Source organism: Nilaparvata lugens, chromosome 3, assembly GCF_014356525.2.
Source record: "Nilaparvata lugens isolate BPH chromosome 3, ASM1435652v1, whole genome shotgun sequence".
NCBI lineage: Eukaryota > Metazoa > Arthropoda > Insecta > Hemiptera > Delphacidae > Nilaparvata > Nilaparvata lugens.
The window spans coordinates 12943696-12966879 of NC_052506.1; the positions used below are offsets into that span (position 1 = coordinate 12943696).

At 33.9% G+C, this 23184-nt stretch overlaps 1 protein-coding gene across 7 annotated transcripts in view; it reads right to left on the minus strand.

Moving 5' to 3' along the window:
- LOC111064115 (whirlin) overlaps positions 1-23184 on the minus strand; it is a 156469-nt gene that overhangs the window by 100930 nt on the left and 32355 nt on the right. For 6 of the 7 annotated variants that reach the window (XM_039425404.1, XM_039425405.1, XM_039425403.1 and 3 more), the window contains 4 exons: positions 19672-19802; positions 17612-17698; positions 6859-7146; positions 5540-5665 (listed from right to left, as the gene is read on the minus strand). In XM_039425404.1, coding sequence (XP_039281338.1) covers positions 5540-5665; positions 6859-7146; positions 17612-17698; positions 19672-19802 — 632 coding nt within the window. The remainder of the gene's footprint in view (positions 1-5539; positions 5666-6858; positions 7147-17611; positions 17699-19671; positions 19803-23184) is intronic. The other variant, XM_039425407.1, reaches the window with a different exon arrangement.

Consider the following 23184-nt stretch of genomic DNA (forward strand, 5'->3'; position numbering starts at 1 on the left):
GTTATGATTTCACTTTACTAAAATTTAGTCCATTTTCACTCAAAAAAAAAAAACGAAAACTACGGTAACATTTTTAAATTTTGACGGTTGAAAACAGAATAAAAAACAAAAATATCACACTTAAATCACTATTAACTTAATTGGAAAATTTTTGAGTAATTTTACAAAATTTAGATCCAGAAAAACACAACTCACTATTCAGCACAGCTATCATTCAAGAAAGCAGATAGCGCTATCTCTTTGTCGCTTTGCTCTGTTGCCAGATCGTCTTTTAACAATGTAGAATTGCTAATTAATTAATATATTTCACCTTGATTATGAAAATTCATTATTGAATTATTGAAAAATATAATTTATCGCTTGATAAAATATTATTCATTATTTTAAGCTAGAACGAACAGTTAATATTACATCAATAAGCCTGTATCAGCTACCGTCTATAGAAGGCATTGATAAGTCGGTGGATCGGCAACGTTGTTCTCCTATCTTCCTCCACTGCCATTATAACGTGGATCTCACTATAGTTCAATAGAACTATTAATGCAACAAATAGTTACATATTATCAACTTTCTTGTGCATGGTTATATTTTGGTGAAAATGTTGAAAGATTGCCTTGTTTTCAATTTCTAGATTTTTCCATAATTAGTTGTTGGAGGTGGAGGATGGTCTTCTTCTTCTTCTTCTTCTTCTTCTTCTTCTTCTACTTCTTCTTTTTCTTCTTCTTCCTTTAACTATTAAGGCATCATTGCCTGTTCCGAACCTCATCGTCTGTATAATCAGACCATCTTTTTCTTGGACGTCCTCTATCTCTTTTCCCAACTGGTTCGAACAATTTACTTTGGAATCCGGTCTCCACCCATTCTATTCACATGTTCGAACCAATCAGTACTACTTCTATTTTATATTTTGGTGAAAATGAGAATGAAAACGTTGAAAGAGTAACTTGTTTTTCAATTTCTAGATTTTTTCTAGATTATAGGTGAAATAATATTGATACTAGATAAAATATTATAAGTATGTTTTCCTCTGTGCTACTACTCAAATTCAGATGGGACAAATAATCTCTACAAAGAGAGCCGATTAGTCTCGGCTCCAATAAATCACATCATGACAAGTGAACTCGGTTAAATCGTCATATTCTGAACCAGAAATGAGATGAATTCGAATGAAACAATGTTTGTATGATGTATTATTGTTCTGACATTACGAATATTGCAGCAGCAATTTCCTCTTACGCTGAATTTATTTCCAATCGAACACACACGTCGCATAGCAATGACGGATGTAAAACAAAGAACGCCAGTAAATCTATTGTCCCAGCGGATCATCAGATAACCATCAGATAATGTTCTGGCTCTTTTCCATATCATTTATCGTACTCGCTTCGCTCGCATGCATTTTTCATTTGAGCATTTTTATCATATGTTAGGACGATCCAGTCGGGGGTCCAGACTAAACGTCTGGCTAAACGGATATGGCAAGCGAAGCGAGCCTGACGGCTAGTAATATAATATTCCCAGGATTGAAGTAGCAGTGCCCAATCAATTTTTCCGCGATAAATGCATCTCAATCTTCAACTTGGTGCCAACCTAACAAAGTCAACTCAACTTAATGCCAACCTGACAAAATTATTAATTTAGTTACCATTTAACAACTGTTTCGAAGAGGTACTCTCTCTAGATTATAATTCTATATTAACATATGGTATGGCCTTTTTTCAATTATAATTAAGAGAATAAGGAGAATATACATGCTAAAAGACGAACTTTAAACCCTTAAAAACCACCCTTAGAGTTAAAATATTGCTAAAAGATTTCTTAGTGTGCCACTAAAGGGCCAACTGAACATACCTACTAAATTTGAACGTTTTTGGTCCGGTAGATTTTTAGTTCTGCGAGTGAGTGAGTGAGTCAGTGAGTGAGTGAGTGCCATTTCGCTTTTATATATATATATAGATACTCAAATAGATGTCAATGAAAAATTATCTATTGTGTTTTTATGTTATTAAACAGCTTTTATATTCTACTTATTTTCCACTTAATACATATTTTTGATAAATAATGTCAATGAAAAATGATCTATTGTGTTTCTTATATTATTAAACAGCTTTTATTGTTATTATTATTAAACTTTTTTTATATTATTCAATGACAAACGAGATGGCTATTCAATTGCTACTATTCAAAAACTTCAAAAACGATCAAAAACTAAAACTCATCAAAATTGATTTTTTCTTCTAATTTCACTAATTTTTGAAAAATCATAACTCAGTACAGATAGAGAGTTCCGAATGATCTCATTTTATTTAGAATTTTATAATCAAAAAAAAAGTAATGAGCAAACTTTTCTGTCCGATTACGAGATTTGGCAGAAATAGCTGAAAACTGGAAAATGAGCCGAAAATAAGAGGTTTTTGGGCCACTATGTATCAGGAAATTTTGCATGAAGAAATTGGTTCTGGACTTCTCTTATGTACCCAAATAATATATTAATAAATCAGAACTACAATATAAATTGCAAGCAGACCCCCTTTTTTATGTCTATATTGACTGGACTATCCATCTTATTTCATTGTGACAGATCCATCTGAAAGAAACTATTTGGAAGTCAATTTTAGTTCAACATTTTTTTATGAAGCATAAATCATAAGGGGATAAGAACGTCAGACTATTGTAAAGAAAAGAACGAGGATACCAAACTATTACTATATGTTATTACTATACTTCTTGGCAAAAAACGCAAAGAATTTGCAATGTTTATAGGATAGCAGTGAAGTTTAGAAGGGGGTTGACCATAAAGGCAGTTGAGGGATGAAGAGGCTACTTGTGCTGAGAAGTCTACTCAATAATTTTGCTTTGTTGTCGTCAACACCAGCACGTGCCTCACTCTCAAATTCACCACCGCAGCTCCTTTTCAGAGGGTGAGTCAAGCTAATGAGCTAATTATAATGCTCCTTCCAAAAAACAGAAACTTCAAGAACTCCTCTTCCCAGCTTAGAATGTTGTAGGGACAGGATACTTGTCTAACAAAACTAGCATGGCTGTTCACTGCCATGTGAAAATATTGAATAGGCCAACATCTTGAAAATATTCAACTCCCTAGAATTAGACAGTCTTCAATAGGCGAAGAATAAGGAGATCGGAAGAAAAAGAGGTTGATGTTGTCAATAACACTACTTGTTCAAAATTAATTGACCGAGCGAAGTGAGGTCTGAGATTCAAGTCGACGGTTTGGCATTTCTCTTAATATTTAAATGTTTGAATGTTTATATGTTGCGCATTTACGGCGAAACGCGGTAATAGATTTTCATGAAATTTGACAGGTATGTTCCTTTTTTAATTGCGCGTCGACGTATATACAAGGTTTTTGAAAATTTTGCATTTAAAGGATAATATTTATAAAAGGAAAAAGGAGCCTCCTTCATACGCCAATATTAGAGTAAAAATCAGACTATAGAATTATTAATCATAAATCAGCTGATAAGTGATTGCACAGATGTGTGGAGAAGCCAGTCTATTGCTGTATTTCCATAAGGTCTATAGTTTTAATCATGTACTTGTGGATGAGAATACTGCGTGAGGTCTACTGTTCACAGAACTACTAGTTTACATTACAGAACCAGGTTTCATGGTAATACCTACCACATCTTCAGCTGAACTTATTATATTCTATTTATTTTCATGTATTTTTTATTTTTCCGTAATTCTTAAAAATTATATTTTTAATATATGAATATTTCCTATTTTAGTTACAATAATGTAAAATATTTCTCATATGTTTAGTTTTGAAACATCTAAATTTGAAAATCTACTTTGTGAAAATACTTGAGGACTGAAAATTTTGTGATTTGAAAAACTACAAGACTAAAGCTGCGTTTACACCAAAGTTATTAACAAAATGTTAATAACTTAATCCTTATAGATTCTATCAGATTGAACGGAGCTTGACAAACACATATGATCATCATGTGTATGATAAGTTATTTTCAATCTAATAGAAACTATAAGGATTAATTTATTAAAATGTTGTTAATAACTTTTGTGTGAACGCAGCTTAACCTATTTCGGACTATGTGTTATCTAAATTTGGGAGAGCAATAGCACAAGGTTACCTTCTTTTTCTTCTCCCTATCATTTTGATAATGTACTTATTGTATAAATGAATAAATGAATAAAATGTTGTTTGCTATTGTTGAGGGATCAGGAAATTCAATTTTGAACACAACATCTCTTACCACATAATCAAATTAATATAAGGAGATCACTTCTTTTTCTTTCCAACACAGATTAGACTTCTGCCAGCTCCGACTCACAATCCTAACCTTTTTTTATTAAGTTCGATTCTTATATTCCCATTTTTAATGTGGTCTCTTTGCTTCCTTACATTTCTCCAAATCTTCAAGATATGTTATATCTCAGGTTGATCAACTCTTAAATATAGTTGACCGGAGGGAGGTCTATGATTCAAGTCGAAGGTTTGGCATTTCTCTTAATGTTTAAATGTTTGAATGCTTATATGTTCGCATTTACAGCGAAACGCGGTAATAGATTTTCATGAAATTTTACAGGTATGTTCTTTTTTAATTGTGCGTCGACGTATATACAAGGTTTTTGGAAATTTTGCATTTCAAGGATAATATAAAAGGAAAAAGGAGCCTCCCTCATACGCCAATATTAAAGTAAAAATCAGACTATAGAATTATTCATCATAAATCAGCTGACAAGTGATTACACAGATGTGTGGAGAAGCCACAAAATGTGTGGAGAATATTGCTGTATTTCCATAAGGTCTATAGTTTCAATCGGGTATTTGTGGATGAGAATACTGCGTGAGGTCTACTATTCACAGAACTACTAGTTGTAGAAGTTTGAATCCAAACATGGTAGATTAATGATAAAAATGTATCATGACTACCTAGTGTTTCCTTGTAGCTGATGATTCATAATGACAAGGGGGAATCTCATTCCTGCAATATTCTTTTCAGATGCTTCCACAAATCATTCTATACTACAACCACTTTCTGATTCAAAATGTTTCCATTGAGCTTGAATATTATATTTTCATTCATGATTTAGACTTTTTGTTGGCTGTCCTTGGTTCTGCTAAGGAACCTCATCTCCGCTGCCTGTACTCTTTCTCCTAAAGGTTCTGTTTCTATCCATAATTCATTCATTTCCATGAAAATATTATAGCCGACATGACTCTTCAAAATAATATCATGATGAGTATCTTGCATCAAACTCTCCTGTCTTTCCTCCAAAGGAAAGGCGATGATGGAACCAATATTGAAATGTTATTCAGAACTTTTCTGAAACTTAGACTATATTTCAACCTAGATAAGTGTACTGTGGGTCTGAAATTATTCCAATATGTTTACTCCAATGACCTTTTTGATTAGGTATTTATTTATACATTGATGGATACAATATCATTCTCAACAATGCATGATTGAGGAAGGAGCAACAGGCTTAAAGATATTTGCCTGTAAAAGTAATAATTTTAGTATTTTTTAAAAGAAAAATTTTACTCATGACTCACCAAAAGACCCGCTCGGTCGGCGACGGAATCCTTGTCTACTCCAGTTATAAAAATGCCTAAATTGTATTCGATTCCGCCGCGGATCATCAGTCCAAGACTTTGGCCGGGTTCTATGCTTAAATCTACCTGAAACACACATACAAGAAAAAATTGTTAAGAAACTTGATTGGTGAAGCCCTTGATATTCAGAATGACACAGCACTCATATCCATGATCGTTTCAGTTACGAATACTACCTTTTTTTAACTAACATTACTGTGTGATTTCATTTGAATACATCCTTTGAAATAAGAAAGAGCAGCAAAGAACCTTAACGTCTCCATCTGCATGAATGCATTAAATACTATTATTATTATTGAACTGAAATCTAAATTATTATTAACTAGAAATCCAAATTAAATGCTGTAGATCACCCCGGAGACGTCTGCTTCTGCAAATATTGACAACAGGGTAAACAGCTAGATGGAAATTCGAAATAGCGCTACTATTCGAAAATTATTTGTCAGCCCATTAATAATTAGATGATTGAATGATACGTGATTCGTATTGAACACCTCTAATACCGATATTGTAATACAGCTCTAAAAATAATTTCTATTTGACAACAAATACTGATGTTGGAACAGTGGAGTATTCAAATCCCGCCAAGCTCATTGATTTCAAATCATACAATCATCTCATATCATTGCTCATACCAGCATTGAGAATCTTTTCTGGAAACTTTATAATATGTTTTCTCTTTTTTTCCTACATTCTTCTCTAATTTTTCCCTTTCCCACTCCCCCTCACCATTCATTCCTCACTTTTATACCCTCTATACCTGCCTATTACATGGGAAACTACAGTTGGCAAGGTATTTTTCCTCCTTTCTTTCTTTTTCTTTTCTTGATTGTGATGATTTGTATTTTGATTTAATTTATGTATATTCTGTTGAATTTGATAAAATTATTGATTGATTGATTTCCATACGAGGCACAAGTGAAGCCTTTCATTGGCATCAAGAGAGTATTAATAATTACTTATTCAAGTACAGTGGATGATTTATTCATTTATTCATATACAAATACAATTAAGGTAAAAACAACAGGCATTCGCCCAAAACTGCTCTAAACCTTAATTTTGAATACACAGTCTAGAGGTTATGTAAAAATGATAACTTTATACAAAAAATTTGAGTCCAAAAAAAAATGTATCTACTACAATTTTAAAATTTATCAGAGTTTTATTTGAGTTTATAAAATCGTTTAATTGAGTTTATATAATATTGATTTTTTTTAAATATATCTTTGAGTAAATTGTTGTAACAAGGTGATACTTACTTTTCTAATGAACTTTTCTTTGCTGGTTCGTGGAGGGTAGTTGTTCCAGCGTGGGGGTGTGGTGTGGGGGTTGAGTGTAAGGGGCGGAGGCGGCGGCGAAGCTTGGGCGTACTCTGGAGGCGGCGAAACGGGGCGCCCCTGGCGGTCCATCCAGGAGTAGGTCTGCCGCACCAGCCACTGACCTGCGTTCACCGCTGCGGCTGCTGCCCCCCCTGCCCCCGGGGGTGGGCTAGCTGGAGGGTGGGCGCTTCTCACCGTCATACTCAGTTGTCTGCACGACTTGAGCATCTGCACACAAAACATACACACAAACCATGTAATGAGAAATAATATTATTTGGAAAATTTGTTGCGTTAGATATGATGTTGGGGTTATCTTGAATGGTAAATGTTCCGGATATCATGATGGTAAAAACTATTGTTCAATCAATCTTGAACAGTCTTGCTAAACCCGTGGGTTTTTCAGCAGATGCCAGATCAAAACAAAATTATTCACAACGTTAAATTAAAAATAAGTATAAATAAAATAAAATAGCTTATTTGTCGTGAATCAAGATTAACATACAAGAAATGAAATAAAAGTATTATGTCCACTTTATAATGTCAGTATTTGATCAGCATTAATTTTGCTTTCCTTTCTATCATTCAACAGCAGATCGCCCTATCCTTTTGTAGCTCCGCAGCCTTACCAGATCGTTTTTAACAATGTGAAAATATAATTAACTAACAAAATATCCAATCTCAATTTATAAAATGTATTATTCAATCATTGAGAAATTAATTTTCCCGACGAATATGATTGATTTTTTTATTACATCGGATGTACCGGATTCAGCTGTCTTCTATAGCATTGGCAAGGTAGGGAATCGTCAACGCTGCTATCCTATCTCTCTCCAATCATAGGAGTTAAGGAGAAAAATAGGAATAATATGAGGTAGCAGATAATTGTCGACCTGTAGAATGAAGTAAGGGTCCAGTCAGTCCTCTTATGTTTTTATGATAGAAATTGAGTGCAAGAAATAATGAAAAATAGGAATAAATTCAATAATAATGGAATCAATGAGATTAATGAGACGATGTAATAGAGACTAATCATGCTAAATGGATTAAAATGATGTGAATAAGTGAGAATGAAAATTTAATACATTACAAGAACTTTGAGAAATGAAGAGTATACTTCTCCATTATTGAGGATGCAATAAAAAGAATGAAGAATAATAGAATTAGGTAAAGATGGAAGGTGAATATAGGAAATATTTGTGCTACTTTTAATTCGGTTATGTAGACTTGAAACTAATCAATCCATCTGAATTGAACACCTGCTTAATCAATCAATGAAAGAATTGGAAGTTTCCATCTCTTTTTCACAGAATAATTCCAATCGATCCAGTATTGTTAGATGGAGCACTCTCTCAAATTTATGAGTGTTTTAGATATGGCCAAGAGCTGTCAAAGTATCGACGTTTTTCCGATACATTTTTTAAAGTCTCATTCACACAAAAGAGAAATGATTCCAGTAAAAATCAAAAATTGGCTAAACTTTTATTTATAGGAAAATCAGAATTACATTACATCCTCACTATGCTCTTCACCAGCAATCAAGTCTTGTTTATTTTCCTACCTTTGGTAGCTTGTTGAGTTTTGGGAAATTTTTTTCCATGACACCAGAGTTTATCACAAACACATTCCACAAACTAAATTGTCATCAATCTATAAGATTCAAAATATCAAAGATTTTGAATGAAAATGTTTGGTTCTTATTCCAAACAAATATATACAATTGATGGAAATCGATAGAAAACAATTGAGTTTTGAATCAATCAAATCGATGTAAGAGAATCAATGGAACATCTTTTTTTCGACTGACATAGTTCTCAGGATATAAGTATGGAATTTAACTGAAGATAGAAAGTTATCAAATTCTCTGTAAATAGACATTTCATCAATTTCATTTCAAGATCGTACATTTTTTATCCTATAACAAGTATTTTCAGCAAGGAATGCTTCAGGAAAATTGTGGAAGAGAGCGTTAAATTCGATCTCAAACAAAGTTTCTGATCGAAAGAATTTTTCCAGTCTCGGCTTGAAAAACTAATTAATCAGCACAACTTTAAAACAAAGCAGAGCTTACAACCGAACTATTTCGTAACAACATACTTTTCATCAAAATGGGCTCCATCCGTCTGCTGGTGATGCCTTCTTAATTGGAAACTACAAAGGCTGAATGGGATGACGCGATGCTGTAAAGCAGGTTGGTGCTGTGTTTTCATTTCCCGTCGAACTTTGCCGACTAACTATTCGACAAACTCAGTAACAAGGACTCTCAGAGACTGTCAAGCCCAGCTTTCGCCATGTCAAGTCTTCATTATCGCTACTACCAACGAACGTTACAGATTATTGAATTCAGATAGACTGCAAACCGATAAAGGTGATTATTATTGGCAGATCCTGCCTTGCAAAACAGTCTGTAGAATAATTAAGTTTTCTTTCAATCATTTTTCTCTCTCATTGAATAATTCCGCAATTCATCTTTACAATAGCGATCACCCCTCACCAAGTATCCTTAGATGTCAATTACATACTCGATTTTCGACGTTCCACTTTTTTCGTTTTCTTTAACCAATCTCAACGATTGCGAATCACTATTGCAGTCCCTAAACCGATAATTCAACTCAATATCAACGCGTCAAAAATATCCCTATTAATACTTAATTCGATACTCCCAGCTTGTACTTCGCCTATCAATAAATCCATTTGTCAGTCAACATAGCACGAAAATAATTGTCAGTACAATATTGATAATAATTAATTAAAAACAAGTTTATGAAATGAAAACTCTAGAAACTTAATTCGATACTCCCAGATTGTACTTTGCCTATAATTGTGATCAATAAATCCATTCGTCAGTCAACATAGCACGAAAATAATTGTCAGTACAATATTGATAATAATTAATTAAAAACAAGTTTATGAAATGAAAACTCTAGAAAATAGTATGGGTTTCTTCATCCAGAGAATATTACTGAAGTAAGCGGAAAAAGTAATGTGTTTTGAATCCTCAGTGCAAGTAGGATTTAAGTCATTACACACACACACCGATTTCTGGACGTACGATTTGTTATCGTCCTTATAAATTCTATAAATAAAACAGATTATGTCAAACAGATAATGTTTGTCAAGTTCCATTTAATCTGATAGAATTCATAAGGATGGCAAAACATCGAACGTCCAAAAATCGATGTGTTTGTAATCAAAGATTCGATAGATTATGTAGCAATGAGAAGAGTTAGAAGTATTGTAGATCAGACTTTATGTGACTGTATTTGATATGAACAAAAGCTTATCAGAACCAACTTATCCAGGAAAGAGATTGTTGGTTTTCACAACTACTTCCTTTCAATGGCCCAGAGAGAAAACGTTGATAGTGAAAGCGTGCTATGAAAGTATTGAGTGAAGTTTGGAATGGCACACTTCTAGTAAGTTTTCAGAAGATGTGTCATTTTCGACTCTTGAACTTTATTTGGGGTAGGAATGAGCCACTTTTTCTGGTTTGTTTTACTTATTGATTGAACAGGAAACAGGGCTTTGTCACGCGATAACCGCCGTAAGTCGGTCGAGGTCAAATCTAGAGCTGGCATTCGATCGGCGACGCAGCGCAGCTGGGCTGCGAATACAATCAGTGGTGCGATCGACATCTGCCATCCTCTTAATTGAGTTTGGCAACACTGTACACCTTCCAGTGAGCGAAGCTTCCATTCAGACTATTGTGAGAGATAATGGGCTACCCGATAATCGAGGTTCAGAACAAACTCTTAAGAGACTTCCGCTCAACTGCCAAAGAGCTGTTTGCTTCACTATACAAACCCCAACTGGGACTCAATGATCTTTGTACCCTTTTATCATTGTTGTATAAATTACCAATTGAGCTTGCAATGATTAATAATTGGGTTACACCACTGATTGGTTTTATGAAATTTATTCACTCCTTCGCAATACTCATCCTCATATTATGCTGTTTATTCTTCAAAAATCATCTAGCACTTTCGTAATTTAAATTGGAATTCTGGGAAGTACAATCATTCATTGAAAAATTTTTTGAAGTGACACATAACCTAGCTACATTTGGACTTTTGTATAAACTAGAATTGGTACCGTTTTGGGGGTAAGGCTGTGGTACTTTTCTGTTAGTAGTGTAAATCTGATTGATTGAAGAAATTTAATTCTTTCTAAGTTGAAGAATTTCACCAAATTCATTGTAAAAAAATGTCTACACTTCACAAAGGATTTCCAGCAACAGTACCCTATTAACTCTTTCGAGAAACAATCATTGAAATTGATGAATGAAGTATTATACACTTTCAATATTCACAGTCAGAATTCAAAATTCTCAGTTTATGTTGTTTTTGAGTGAAAATGGACTAAATTCAAGACAAGTGGCATTATTACCCAATTTTGTATCAAATGAAAATACTATCAAATTGTCAAAATTTGACAGATTTATTGATACCTACTTAGAAAGGCCGGTTTCGGTTATTACACCATTGTCAATTTCTTATAAACTGAAACTAAATACAAGAACAGCAGAATTTATATTAGTAGGCGAGTACTGCTATTGGTCAATGGCATGAACGCCTGCCATTGGCCCAGCTAGACAGTCTCCTCTCACTCAACGGTGTCTCAAAATGGCGGCCCAAGCAACAAACTCGCCATGATAACAAAATGCCGCCATTTTGTGACACCGTTGAGTGGGAGGAGACTGTCTAGCTGGGTCAATGGCAGGCGCTCATGCCCTTGACCAATAGCAGTACTCGCCTACTAGTATAAACTCTGCTGCTCTTGTATTTAGTTTTAGTTCATCAGAGATTAACAATGGTGTAATAACCGAAACCGGCCTTTCTAATAATCAATGAATCTGTGTTTTTTGACAATTTCATAGTCTTTTTCATTTAATATGAATAATTACCACAATATCAACTTCTCAACTACACAAAAAGCCAATTTTGTATTTTCTTATGTTATCTTAGACCTGATTGCACAAAAGCCGGTTGAATTTTTACCATGATTTATATCACGAGAACCAATCAGAGAAGGTATTTTTGATAAGACAGCTCAGCTTCTCTGATTGGTACTCGTGGAATTAATCCCGATTGAAATTAAAACCGGCATTTGTGCAACTGGTACTCGGAGAGAGAAAATAGTACAAGGTATCCTTAGTTTTCTTCTGCCGTGAAATGAAGTGGATAAATAGGAGATGAATAGAATTTATGATCACGATCTTGTGAAGTGAGAAGTTTCTGTTGTCATGAAATGATTGAAAAACAGTAATGGGATGAGTATGGGATGGATAAACCTTGAAGAACAAATGAACGGATCAAGAGCAATGAATAAAATAGTTATTTTTATAAAATAGTTGTATATCTAGAGTTGAAAATGTCCTCACAGCCGAGGGCAACTATTTCTCTGAGGGAGAAAAAGCATTTTTCACTCCTGATATACACAACATTTTTCCTCCACCTAAGTTACATTTTTATAAAAAATTCAAACAAAATAATTTCAAAAACTTACGTGACCAGTAACAATGTGTTACAACATAACCTAGAAAGTAAACAGCTGGAAGTAATCACAATTCACCGCCGACAGCGCTATACGCTATCTGTCGGCAAAACTCAAAACTCAACAAGAAATTTAGATCTAATAAACAGCTCAGTTCAATTCAAAAATTCAGACTCAGTTTCAAGTTGAGAGTTATTGCATCGAGCTTCCTCGTCTGCCACTATATGACTAGGGTACTATAATGACTAATGAATATCATTCATTTGAATTGGAGGGAAATTCCAAGAAAAACCGCAACTAGTCAAGCTGAGCCCCCGAAATGTAACAACAGGGCCAATTAGCTTCTGCTCATGTCTCGCAGTTATATCAAAGGAAACCGCAATAGCCCCTGGCAAATAATAATTTGGTTGAGCCTCACCTACAACCCCCTCCCCCACCACAACCACAAGACATGAAGCCCGATGATGTTAAGCCCATCTAATTGATAGCCTTCTGGAACCTCACTCTAATTGCCTAGTTTTACCTAATTGCCTCACTAGATACCTAGTTTTCAAGGTATGAAGCTCCTCAACAATATTATAATGCGATGTGGTTTTTGAATTGTAGGCGAAAAATTGTAATCAAAATGAAAATTTGATATTTTCTCTAAATCATGCTCAATATACTGCAGTTTGATTCCAAATAGAGAATTATGGAGTCGTATATACTTGTTCTTCCATCTATTTATTTATTTTTCTTTATATTAGAGGATTACTTCAATGTTGTGTGAAAGAGAGGACGAAAAAGTTTTAACACTTTTTTATTTTATTTCATTATATTGAGTGGAACAAATAACACGATTTCTTCAAGAACTGTTCGTCTTGAATCCTTAAGCTGCGTTTACACCAAAGTTGTCAACAAAATGTTAACAACTTAATCTAATGTACCTAGAATACAAAATATTTTAAATACCTTGACCTAATCCTGAAAGATTCTATTAGATTGAACATAACTTATCATACACATGATGAACATAATATGTTATGTTACCCATATTATTGATCTGTCGCGGTACGTTTAATCTAATAGAATCTATAAGGATTAAGTTATTAACAGAATGTTAATCCATTAATTTCCAATGTGAATCTATAAGGATTAAGTCATTAACATTTTGTTAATAACTTTGGTGCGTTTACACCAAAGCTTTACTGAAATTCAGCTAGAAAAGAAATAGCCTTTTGAATCAAACTGTAGTTCCATGTATGATTCAAGTGATTATCGAATGATCACATGATGCATGAACATGACACTCCATAGTCGAAGTTATCGTGAATTTCCTGACGAATATCATTTTCAATCTTTTCAAGTTACAATGGAAAAATCACAGTAGTCTATAAAAACGGAACATAGCATTCAGGAGGGGAGCAGAGGAAAATATAGTACAATCCATGTTTCCATCGCGAAAGTTTAAATAGAAAAATCATAGTAGTCTATAAAAACGAAACATAGTATTCAGAAGGGGAGCAAAGAAAAATATAGTACAATCCAATATCCATGTTTTCATCGCGAAAGTTTCAATAGTAAAATCACAGTAGTCTATAAAAACGGAACATAGTATTCAGGAAGGGAGCAGAGGAAAATATAGTACAATCCATGTTTTCATCACAAGATTCCATTGTAGTAAAGGGGAAGAAACTTTGCACTGCACATGTTGAACCGAGGTGACACTATAACGTGGACCACTTCAGTATCGACCAATAGAGGTCAATGTAGCCTGTTGCGACACTTCAAGCATATAATGCAATCAACATTGATTGTTTGATTAAACTCCCTTACCTCAGTGCTCAGCTGAGCACATGAGAGAAACATTTTCTATCACGCTCGACGGGTTACAGAGTCCCTTTGGAGGCAACTCATTATGAGGATAGAGCAGTAAACCTGGGGCCTCCTATAATATGAGTAGTTTGAAGTGTATGAGTTTTCTTTCTGAGGATGATTATCAAATGGGCTTTGGGATAATGATGATGATTGGCCTTGATAGAGTGCTGGGTGATAGAAGGGACTATGAGATGGGCATGCAATATTAGGTGGCTCCCCAACCACTGGGGAACTGATAGTGATCAGTGGAGACTATCTTTTGTTTTCATTTTGAGAGATCTTTCTGGGAAACTTATAAAAAATCCAACTGTTATTCGTAATCATAAATACTATCCAATGTACTATCTGAACATGACAAAAATGTTATCACTGCATGTCCTAGTCCTAGTCTTATGGCACTTATCTGGAATTCAACTAGTGTAATCCTATGGAGATTCAAAAAATACCATTGAATATGTCTTAAATATCTTGATCTATCCAGTGTGGGGTCTCAGATTGTCGTCATATCATCACAGGATTCATTGAACTCTCTTATGCTGTACTATACCATAGAGAAACAATAGTATAAGTAGATATCCCATGGTATAGGGCGTTTATGTCGCAACTTTTACTGTTATCTCACGCCGATAGTCCACGTAGTTCTTTCCCGTGAAGCTTTATGACGCTGGTAGTCTCTCATATTGTGCTGTTCATACACTCTTACCCGACCAAAACAGTAAAAATCAACAATAATCAACAGTAATCGGGTTGAGATAACAGTAAAAGTTGCGATATAAACGCCCTATACCATGGGATATCTACTTACGTATGTTTCTCTATGACTATACTAAACGGTACAAGAGTATATTATTATTTGATCAGAGAGTTAAGTAACTTAGTAATTTCACCAGTATAGATCACGTGTAGATACGGTACCTAGTTTTATCAGGCCTACTTGGTCACTACAAATCTTATGGAATAAACAATAAGAAATTTCAGTAAACAATTTTTAGAAAGGTAACATACTTGGATTTTCATTATTATTCTTATGCAATACAGTAGCTACATTCAACCTTAAGCTTCAGCAAGCGTGAAAAATGATTATAAATTAATGTTTATCTCTGTTGATCATAATCATAATGTAAAGGAAAATGATCATCATCTATCCTACAAAGTCATTCGTTATTTTATTGTCATTATATAATTCAATGCCAATCAAGATAATACTGTAAAAACGTTCCAATTTAACTTTAAGTTTTTCTTGATAAATGATAATAAGCAGTGGAATTACAGCACGCCTCAACATGCAGTATACTTCTACGATTCAAGGGAGAAGTCCCTCATTATAATATTGAATATTTCACCAGTCAAATAATTGAAATTGAAGATTTGGTAACTAAGAATCTCAACATAACTAATAGAGTTCCAGTACCTATTGCTAATGAATTGAAAAACATGCAAGAGATCATGGAAGAATAATTCCACTAGGTAGAAACTATCCCAGCTTGTGAGTCATGCATCATGTTTAAAAGTTGTGTGAGTGAGAAAAAAAACACTGTATATGGTGCCGATGTTTGTGATTCATGCCGGAGTTAACCTGAAAAGGTGATTGATTCTTTTTTCAAAGACCAAATTAAATTTTGAAAACGAATTCGATATTTTTGTGATATGTGTGCTGACTTGTCACTGTCTTTGACTGACGGGTGCAATGATGAATGATATTTGTGGATTACTGGTCGTATTCATTAACAATTCTTAGGTGCGTTCTCAGCCAAGCACTTTCAAGTTAGTTAGCAATCGATTACAGAAACAAGTCAGAATCGTTGATTTAGTTACTAGAATCGTTTTGGTTAGTTGCTCTTATTGGTTGCTGGGCAATCAAAGTGTGATTGTAAACGTGTTCAAGAATTTTTCATTAATACTATACCCTAGAGAGGGTGTGCATCATTCACAGAGAATAGTGTTTTCAGCACATTAGCCTACGCCTTTGCATTTGCAGACATTTAAATAGTTGATCCTTTTTTTTCCAACTTATTCATTTTTAGCTAATATTTTCTCTATTGGCTCTAGCCCCCCAGGATGCCTATTGCTCGCTAGGAACATATTTATCTTGAAAACTCAAGTAGTTGTTTTTTATATAATTGAAGGCGAAAGAAGAAACTATATTCAAAGATTGGAAAATGAATCGAATTATGGAAAAGATGTGGTGATGATGAAAGTACATTTTTTTGGAATGTAGAGGGAATCTGATTGAAAATCATCTATTACTATAACAAAGGAAAAAAATGGCTTATAAACGTAAGTGATAGGACAAATATGTTTGACGCATCATCACGTCTGATCTGCTGGACTGATTAACTTGAAATTTTGAGATTCTCAATTAACCGTGGATGGTTATAGAGCTATTTTCAATTCTTCAAGATTTCATTACGTCAAGTTTTGAGTTTGTCAAGTTTTAAAATAGACCCTTGCGGAGCACGGGTTACCTGCTAGTATTGAATTAATTTTCATTCCCTTCATTCAAGGGTCCTTCCAATTAATAGTTTAGCAAGAAACTTACAACTCTTTAAACAGCATTCACAAATTCATGAGTTTATGTTTAGTGTCAACATTTGAAAAACCGAAAATCTACTTAAAAAAATATTCATCAAGATTAACCCAAGTGTTTAATCATGGATTGATTTTCACCCCTCAATCAAGATCTACAACGAGCTTCAATCGTTACTTTTTCCAAGTTAAAGCAATCTAACTCTAATAGGAAAAAATTATTGTATCGATGAATTGGCATAATTCCATTTATCAATCATCAGTTTTGGAGAATACGATGTGGTACTCAAATGAGTTATTATTACATTACGAAAAAATAATAGACCGAATTCAGTGTCATGTAGGATGTAGCTCAATTCAGATTGAAAATTCAGGCAAATCCAAGCATAAGACTAGACAAATTTGATTTGTTTCTCATTTATGATGAGAATTCCAGCTGAGATGATATTATAGAATCTGATACAATGTCGTCTTCTAATTTAGTTTTCTTTCTTGATTTTTACAAACATGTGCTGCCATTGATTGATGGTTTTGTGTATGGAATTCATCTGACACTCAAGTGATTTTCCTTTTTATATAACTCAGCCATTCATTCACATTTGATGACTACCGTTTAGTGTTGTTTGTTTTCATTCGCATCTCAGGTGGACAAAACGTGCAAGAATAGTTGTCATGTATCATGTTGTGATAGCTGGTTGGTTGGGGAGGGTGCAGAGTAGGCCTACATGTGAATCAAACTGTACAAACGTCACGCATTGTAGTCCATGTTTACGGATTCTGCATAGAAAACAAAATAATCCTGTTTAGCCTCTTGTTACCTTTGTAATTTCCTCGTCACTTGGCGTAGTTCGCTGCTTTCCCGCCCGCGGCGCATCGGTCGCTCGTGTAAAACCAGCCTCGAATTCCTGAACACAGGAATAGTGTTGTTGGCAAACTACTTTCTCCTCAAATCAAAGCTGAGAGAATCTACAGAAATGTTTTCTCCACTGGAAACACACCCTCAACCTAGTTAACCTTTTCGATTATAATAACCAGCTACCCGTATCTAGTCTCTCTTTTTATGCAAATGATAAACTTTAACTCAACTACACTTCAATCCATGATGAAACAACAAGTTAGTGATATTAATTAATTTCTAAAGCTTGTCAAACGATTTTTGGCAGCTCTATCCAAAATATTGGGATTCATTTTCATTTTCTTATAATTTTTAATTCATTAATTCTATAAGGAAATCAGTAGAAATATAATTTCTATTCCATTCAATATTTCAAATTAGACTATTTTGATTAGTAAATTAATTAATATTTCCCAACAATTGAAATTTATCTATAGTGATAAATGGTTTATACCTAGGAATCTTTAAAAATATTTTTTTATTCATTAATTTATACATAGATACAATATCATTCTATTGTATGGATAAATATCGTTCTATTGATGGTGAGGCAGGTCAGGGCTCATATTTGTATTCAAAAATGGTGCTCATGTGAGGAATTAAATTATATTATTAGTATTTTATTTTCACACAGGTAATATTGAGATTTCGAGAAAATTTGATAATTGAGTCAAATCAATATATCTTGTATAGTTGGTTGATTTCCCTTCCAAATTTATTTATCTTCTTAGAAATTGTAGGAAATAACATTTCATGACAGATTGATACGATAAAACGTATTAAATCGATGAATGTGTGGTTTTCAAAGGGGCAAGTGGAATTATTTTCAGACAGATTAAAAATTTTGAAAAATATTTGATAAACTAAGTTGAATCTATGACTATTCTATTTTTTTCCTACAATGTATCATTAAGTCTCTAACATTGAATCGAGTCTTCTATAATTATGAACTATCACTATTACGGGTTCAAAACGAATAATGAACAGTGAGATTAACCCTAAACATGTGAACTATCAAAGTCAATGGTTTTAAGAACCGATTGTGTTTACAGAAAAAGCTGAATGAATGAAAGAGATATTGAAGAGGTGAAAAAGTGAGTGATTGTCGTTGAAGAACGATACATATAAGCAGGACATCTTCAATAACAGTGAATGAATAATGTAGAAGAAATAACTGAAAATTAAAACAATACCTATAATTTTTTCTACTTCTCATTTGAGCTGAACTAAGATTATAAAGTATGGAGTTTATGAAACTCCAGAATATTTCTTTATAAGATGAAAACTACTCTTCTCATACAAATTTTACATCACATTTTCATTAGAACACACTTCTTAATATAGCTATGGCGTGAGCTAAGAGTGTTTGAGTCACAAAAAGAGCTAGAATAGTTTGTCAAGGAAAGTGATACATCGAAAAGACGAGGGTTCAGGCAATAGTTCATGCAAGATTAGTGAGGGGAGGAGAAATTTTTAGGTGGGTTATGCCGGTGAAGCCTAGAATGATAACTTTTTCAGTTGTTTGACATCATAAATATTGAAATCATTATCTTCCATTTGACCTCCAGTATCCTATTATTTTGTATAATCATTATACGTTGGAGAAGCCCCTCGGTTGCTGAATAATCAATGGATGTTGTAACATGAGACTTTTTGTATCATTACACAGTATGTTGAGATTATTACTTGGGCCTTTCAACTGAGTTTAACCATAGAGAAAAGATACCGTTCATTACATCAATTAAGATAGATTTGCACAGAACAGTGAGAATATAAATCCCATGAGTTATAATTGGACGATTCACATTAAGCCTGGCCAATCGAGAATGAATTATCTCATTAGAACTAATAAGAATTATATCTTCACTGTCACTGTTGTGAGCGAATCCAGCTTTATTCGTCTCTGATCTGAACCCTCCGAATTGAATTGAGTTTCTAAACTGAGTGACTATACAATAAGTTTGAGAACGAGTGATGACGTACCTTGAGAGCATCCTCGTGCGATATGCTAGTGAAGGGTGTCCCGTTGACCTCGAGGATGGAGTCTCCCGGCCTGAGACCCACCCGCTCCGCCACACTGCCCTCCTCCACCCGTGATATATACACCCCGACACCTGCAACACAAACAGCTTTCAACTATCTCGCCAACCAGACAATTAATCAATATGCAATGGTTATTTCTAGGGTTCTGAGCTGTTGGTTTTTCAGAGGTTTGAAATGTTCGATTAAATTTTCAGAGTTAGAAATTGTTCGTTGTTTCAAGGTTTTGGTTTGTTGGTGACTTCAGAGCTCTAGATAGAGTTCAATAATTTTCAGGACTTTCGATTGTTCGTTTTTCGAAGTTATCGATTTTCTGTTTCTCCGAACTCATAAAATGTTTGCTTTCCAGCGTTTTGAACTGTTTGTTTTCAAAGTTTTGGATACTTATATTTTTCAAAATTTTGGAAAGTTCATTCCCTCAGAGTGTTGAATTCATTTCTTCAGAGTAGTTAGATTAGCATTGTAATATCAGGACTTGTATTAACGGACCTGTGCCTACAAAAAAAATGGCCGCCGTAAGTGGTGGCCGGCATTGATATTCTAAACGGAAACTAGATGAACTGAGATTTCGACAAACTGAGACGCTCTCGAACAGCTGATTAGTGATTTTGTTCTCAGTATGAATTATAATTTCTATAGGACCACCCAAAGACCTTAAAGATGCATAGACTCACATGCAGCGCTAGTGTCGTACTTGGAATTGAAATCCGCCATTGAGGGGGCAACCCATTAGATTATCACATACCAATGCCACCAATGCCTTTGTGATCTATAGTATTACAAATAAATAATATAAATATCTCGTGCTAAAATACCCCAATGGCGGCGTTCAATTTTAAGTAAGAGCTATTATTGGGAAGACATAGGCATTGTGGGTCTATATCTCTTTAAGGTCTTTGGGTAATATCATAGACGGATAATGTTGACTATCTTCCATGATATGTTATTCTCTCATATGTTGGCTATAGGTTGGTTGTGCTTGTTCGTTCTCTCTGTAGCTTGGGATTTTTGTATGTTTATATCGGACTCCCATAGAAACATAGTTTCATAGTTGAATCAGAGTTTGGCATCTAATTAATGAATAACCACCTGGCATGGGTGATGTGGCAATGTTGCTGCATTGGTCGATCATGTGAACGTCAATAAATTGGACGTAGGTATAGCCTAATATACTTGGAGATTCCCTTAGTTCAATCTCTAAGAATCAAGCAAGCTCAATTTCCAGGAGTGCAGTAGATTATATGATTGTTGTAATTTTATTGAAAAGAATCATTGATATCATTGATGATTGCATTTAGCTCTATCATTGAATCATTGATTGTTGCATTTAGGTCTATTAAGCCTTCGTAAAATAGCGTCATCTTACGGAAGCAATGCCATGAGAAGCAATGAACTTTAATATAGTCGGATGGCATGCTATGACGCCTTTTTGACGGTGGTTAAATTCAATAGACATACGTGCAACCCGACATTAGTTACTGAAGATTTTAGAGTATTTAAAGTTAGTGGTAGTATTTAAATGGTAGTGGCTTCGATTGCCGATTGGGAAAATCAGTAACCTAGGGTCTATAATTTGGGCTGAGGCTTATTCATGGAATATATCAATAAGTATCAAAAATATTCAACAATAAAACTTGGATCTTTCAATCTTCTTGATTCATATCTAGGTATATGTTGTTTTCCCTTCCGTTCTGTTTCTTCGACAATTCTCTTTACCCTGTCAGTTTTCCTTTGTATCGTACTCTACAGTGTGATCTCTTCATATTATTTGTTAGCTATTTTTGTGTGGCAGTCTTTCCAATATTCTTCACTATGTAAACATGAATATTGTGAACCGTGTTGGATCATTCGAGGATAGAAATCTCGTATTACTGAGAGAGAATAAATTTATCCTGTTTACAAAATGTATTGTTATTTGTTTGCAATTCATGCATTTTTCTTGGGTATCCACTGTAAACATATATACGCATTGTATGCATCTCATGTTTGAACCTCTCATTCATTTATTATCAATCTATCTAAATTTAACATTGTTTCTGATTTATTTATTCAGATTGATTATTTTATGTAAATTTAAATGGACATAATCTACATAATATTTGTACGATTTAAGACAAAATTAGGAAATTGAAGAAGATTTGGACTCATTTCCGACTATTGTATTGTTTGCTGTATACTATAAATAAATAATTTAATTGTAAGAGTTTCAGCCGCTAACTATATCAAAAGCTCTGTTCAGGTCAATTATCAGTGACATACATCCAGCCAGCCACTGATGTTAACATGATTAGTGTCCAAAATATAAAGTTATAATAATATTACTGTTTCGATAATGACTTTCTGACTAAAACCTCAACTAGATTCTGGGTCTTCCTATGAATGTGGTTGTAACTGAACATTAACTCTTGGTTTCTTCTATCTATTATTCACAAAAAAAATCATTTCTCAGAATCCACCAACCATGAATTGATTACACTGTTATTATAATTTGATTGATTATATCCATTACAATTGGGCGTTGCAACATTTATGAATGGTTCTATTTTCAGGTCAAGTTGGATATAATGAAATCGAAATCGATTTGAGCGACCTTCTTGAAGAGCACTCTTATTGTTGGATAATATTTGATTAGGATTGGTAGCTAGCTCATCATTGTGGGTGTGAATAACGGCTTTCACTTTGTTAGGAAAAACTCGGAATTGGACCTCGTAGCATTTGACTCATAAAACCTGATAGATAAGTAGTAGGACTTAGTATAGCAGTAGCAGAACTTTCCACGGTAGCTTACTTTTTCCTTTATAGCTTATAAGGTGGGAATTGGTGCACGTTCTTCCAGCAGTATGGAGAAGTTGAATGAGTATTGTATATACATAAGTCAGAATATTCAAAGTGTAGATGAGGTCAAAAGCACTGTACAATGTGTTGATGTAATGCTACATAACGGAACAGCTTTAGAACATTATTTATGATTACGACTCCACTTTAAAGTAGTATTATTGCCGATCATATTAAAATTTGAACTATTAATAGAAGAAAGATATACCAGTCAAGTGCTCCAGTATATTATACGTCTATTCTAAATGATTTTGGTAATAGGATTTACTATCCAATTTCGATCATGATATTAGAAGGAATGTTTATTGAGTACTTCCCTAACTCTATCTGTCCTTTTATTGATGACTTGCATTAACATGAATTAATTCATAATTTTATAGAATAATTCTGTCATATTTGTAGCATATTTTTATTCAGAGGTTTCACATTATTCAACTGTTCTATAATATCGGGTCAATTTCAAATGAATTCATTTCAAAAGCTGCGTTATCAATAAGTTCGAATGTGTATCCAACTCATCAATTTTGAGCTAAAATAAAAAACACAATTTTTGTGGATGAATTTGAGAAATTTTTGATTGAATTTGTAAGCGAATGTCGTTTAATTGACAACGATCTTAGT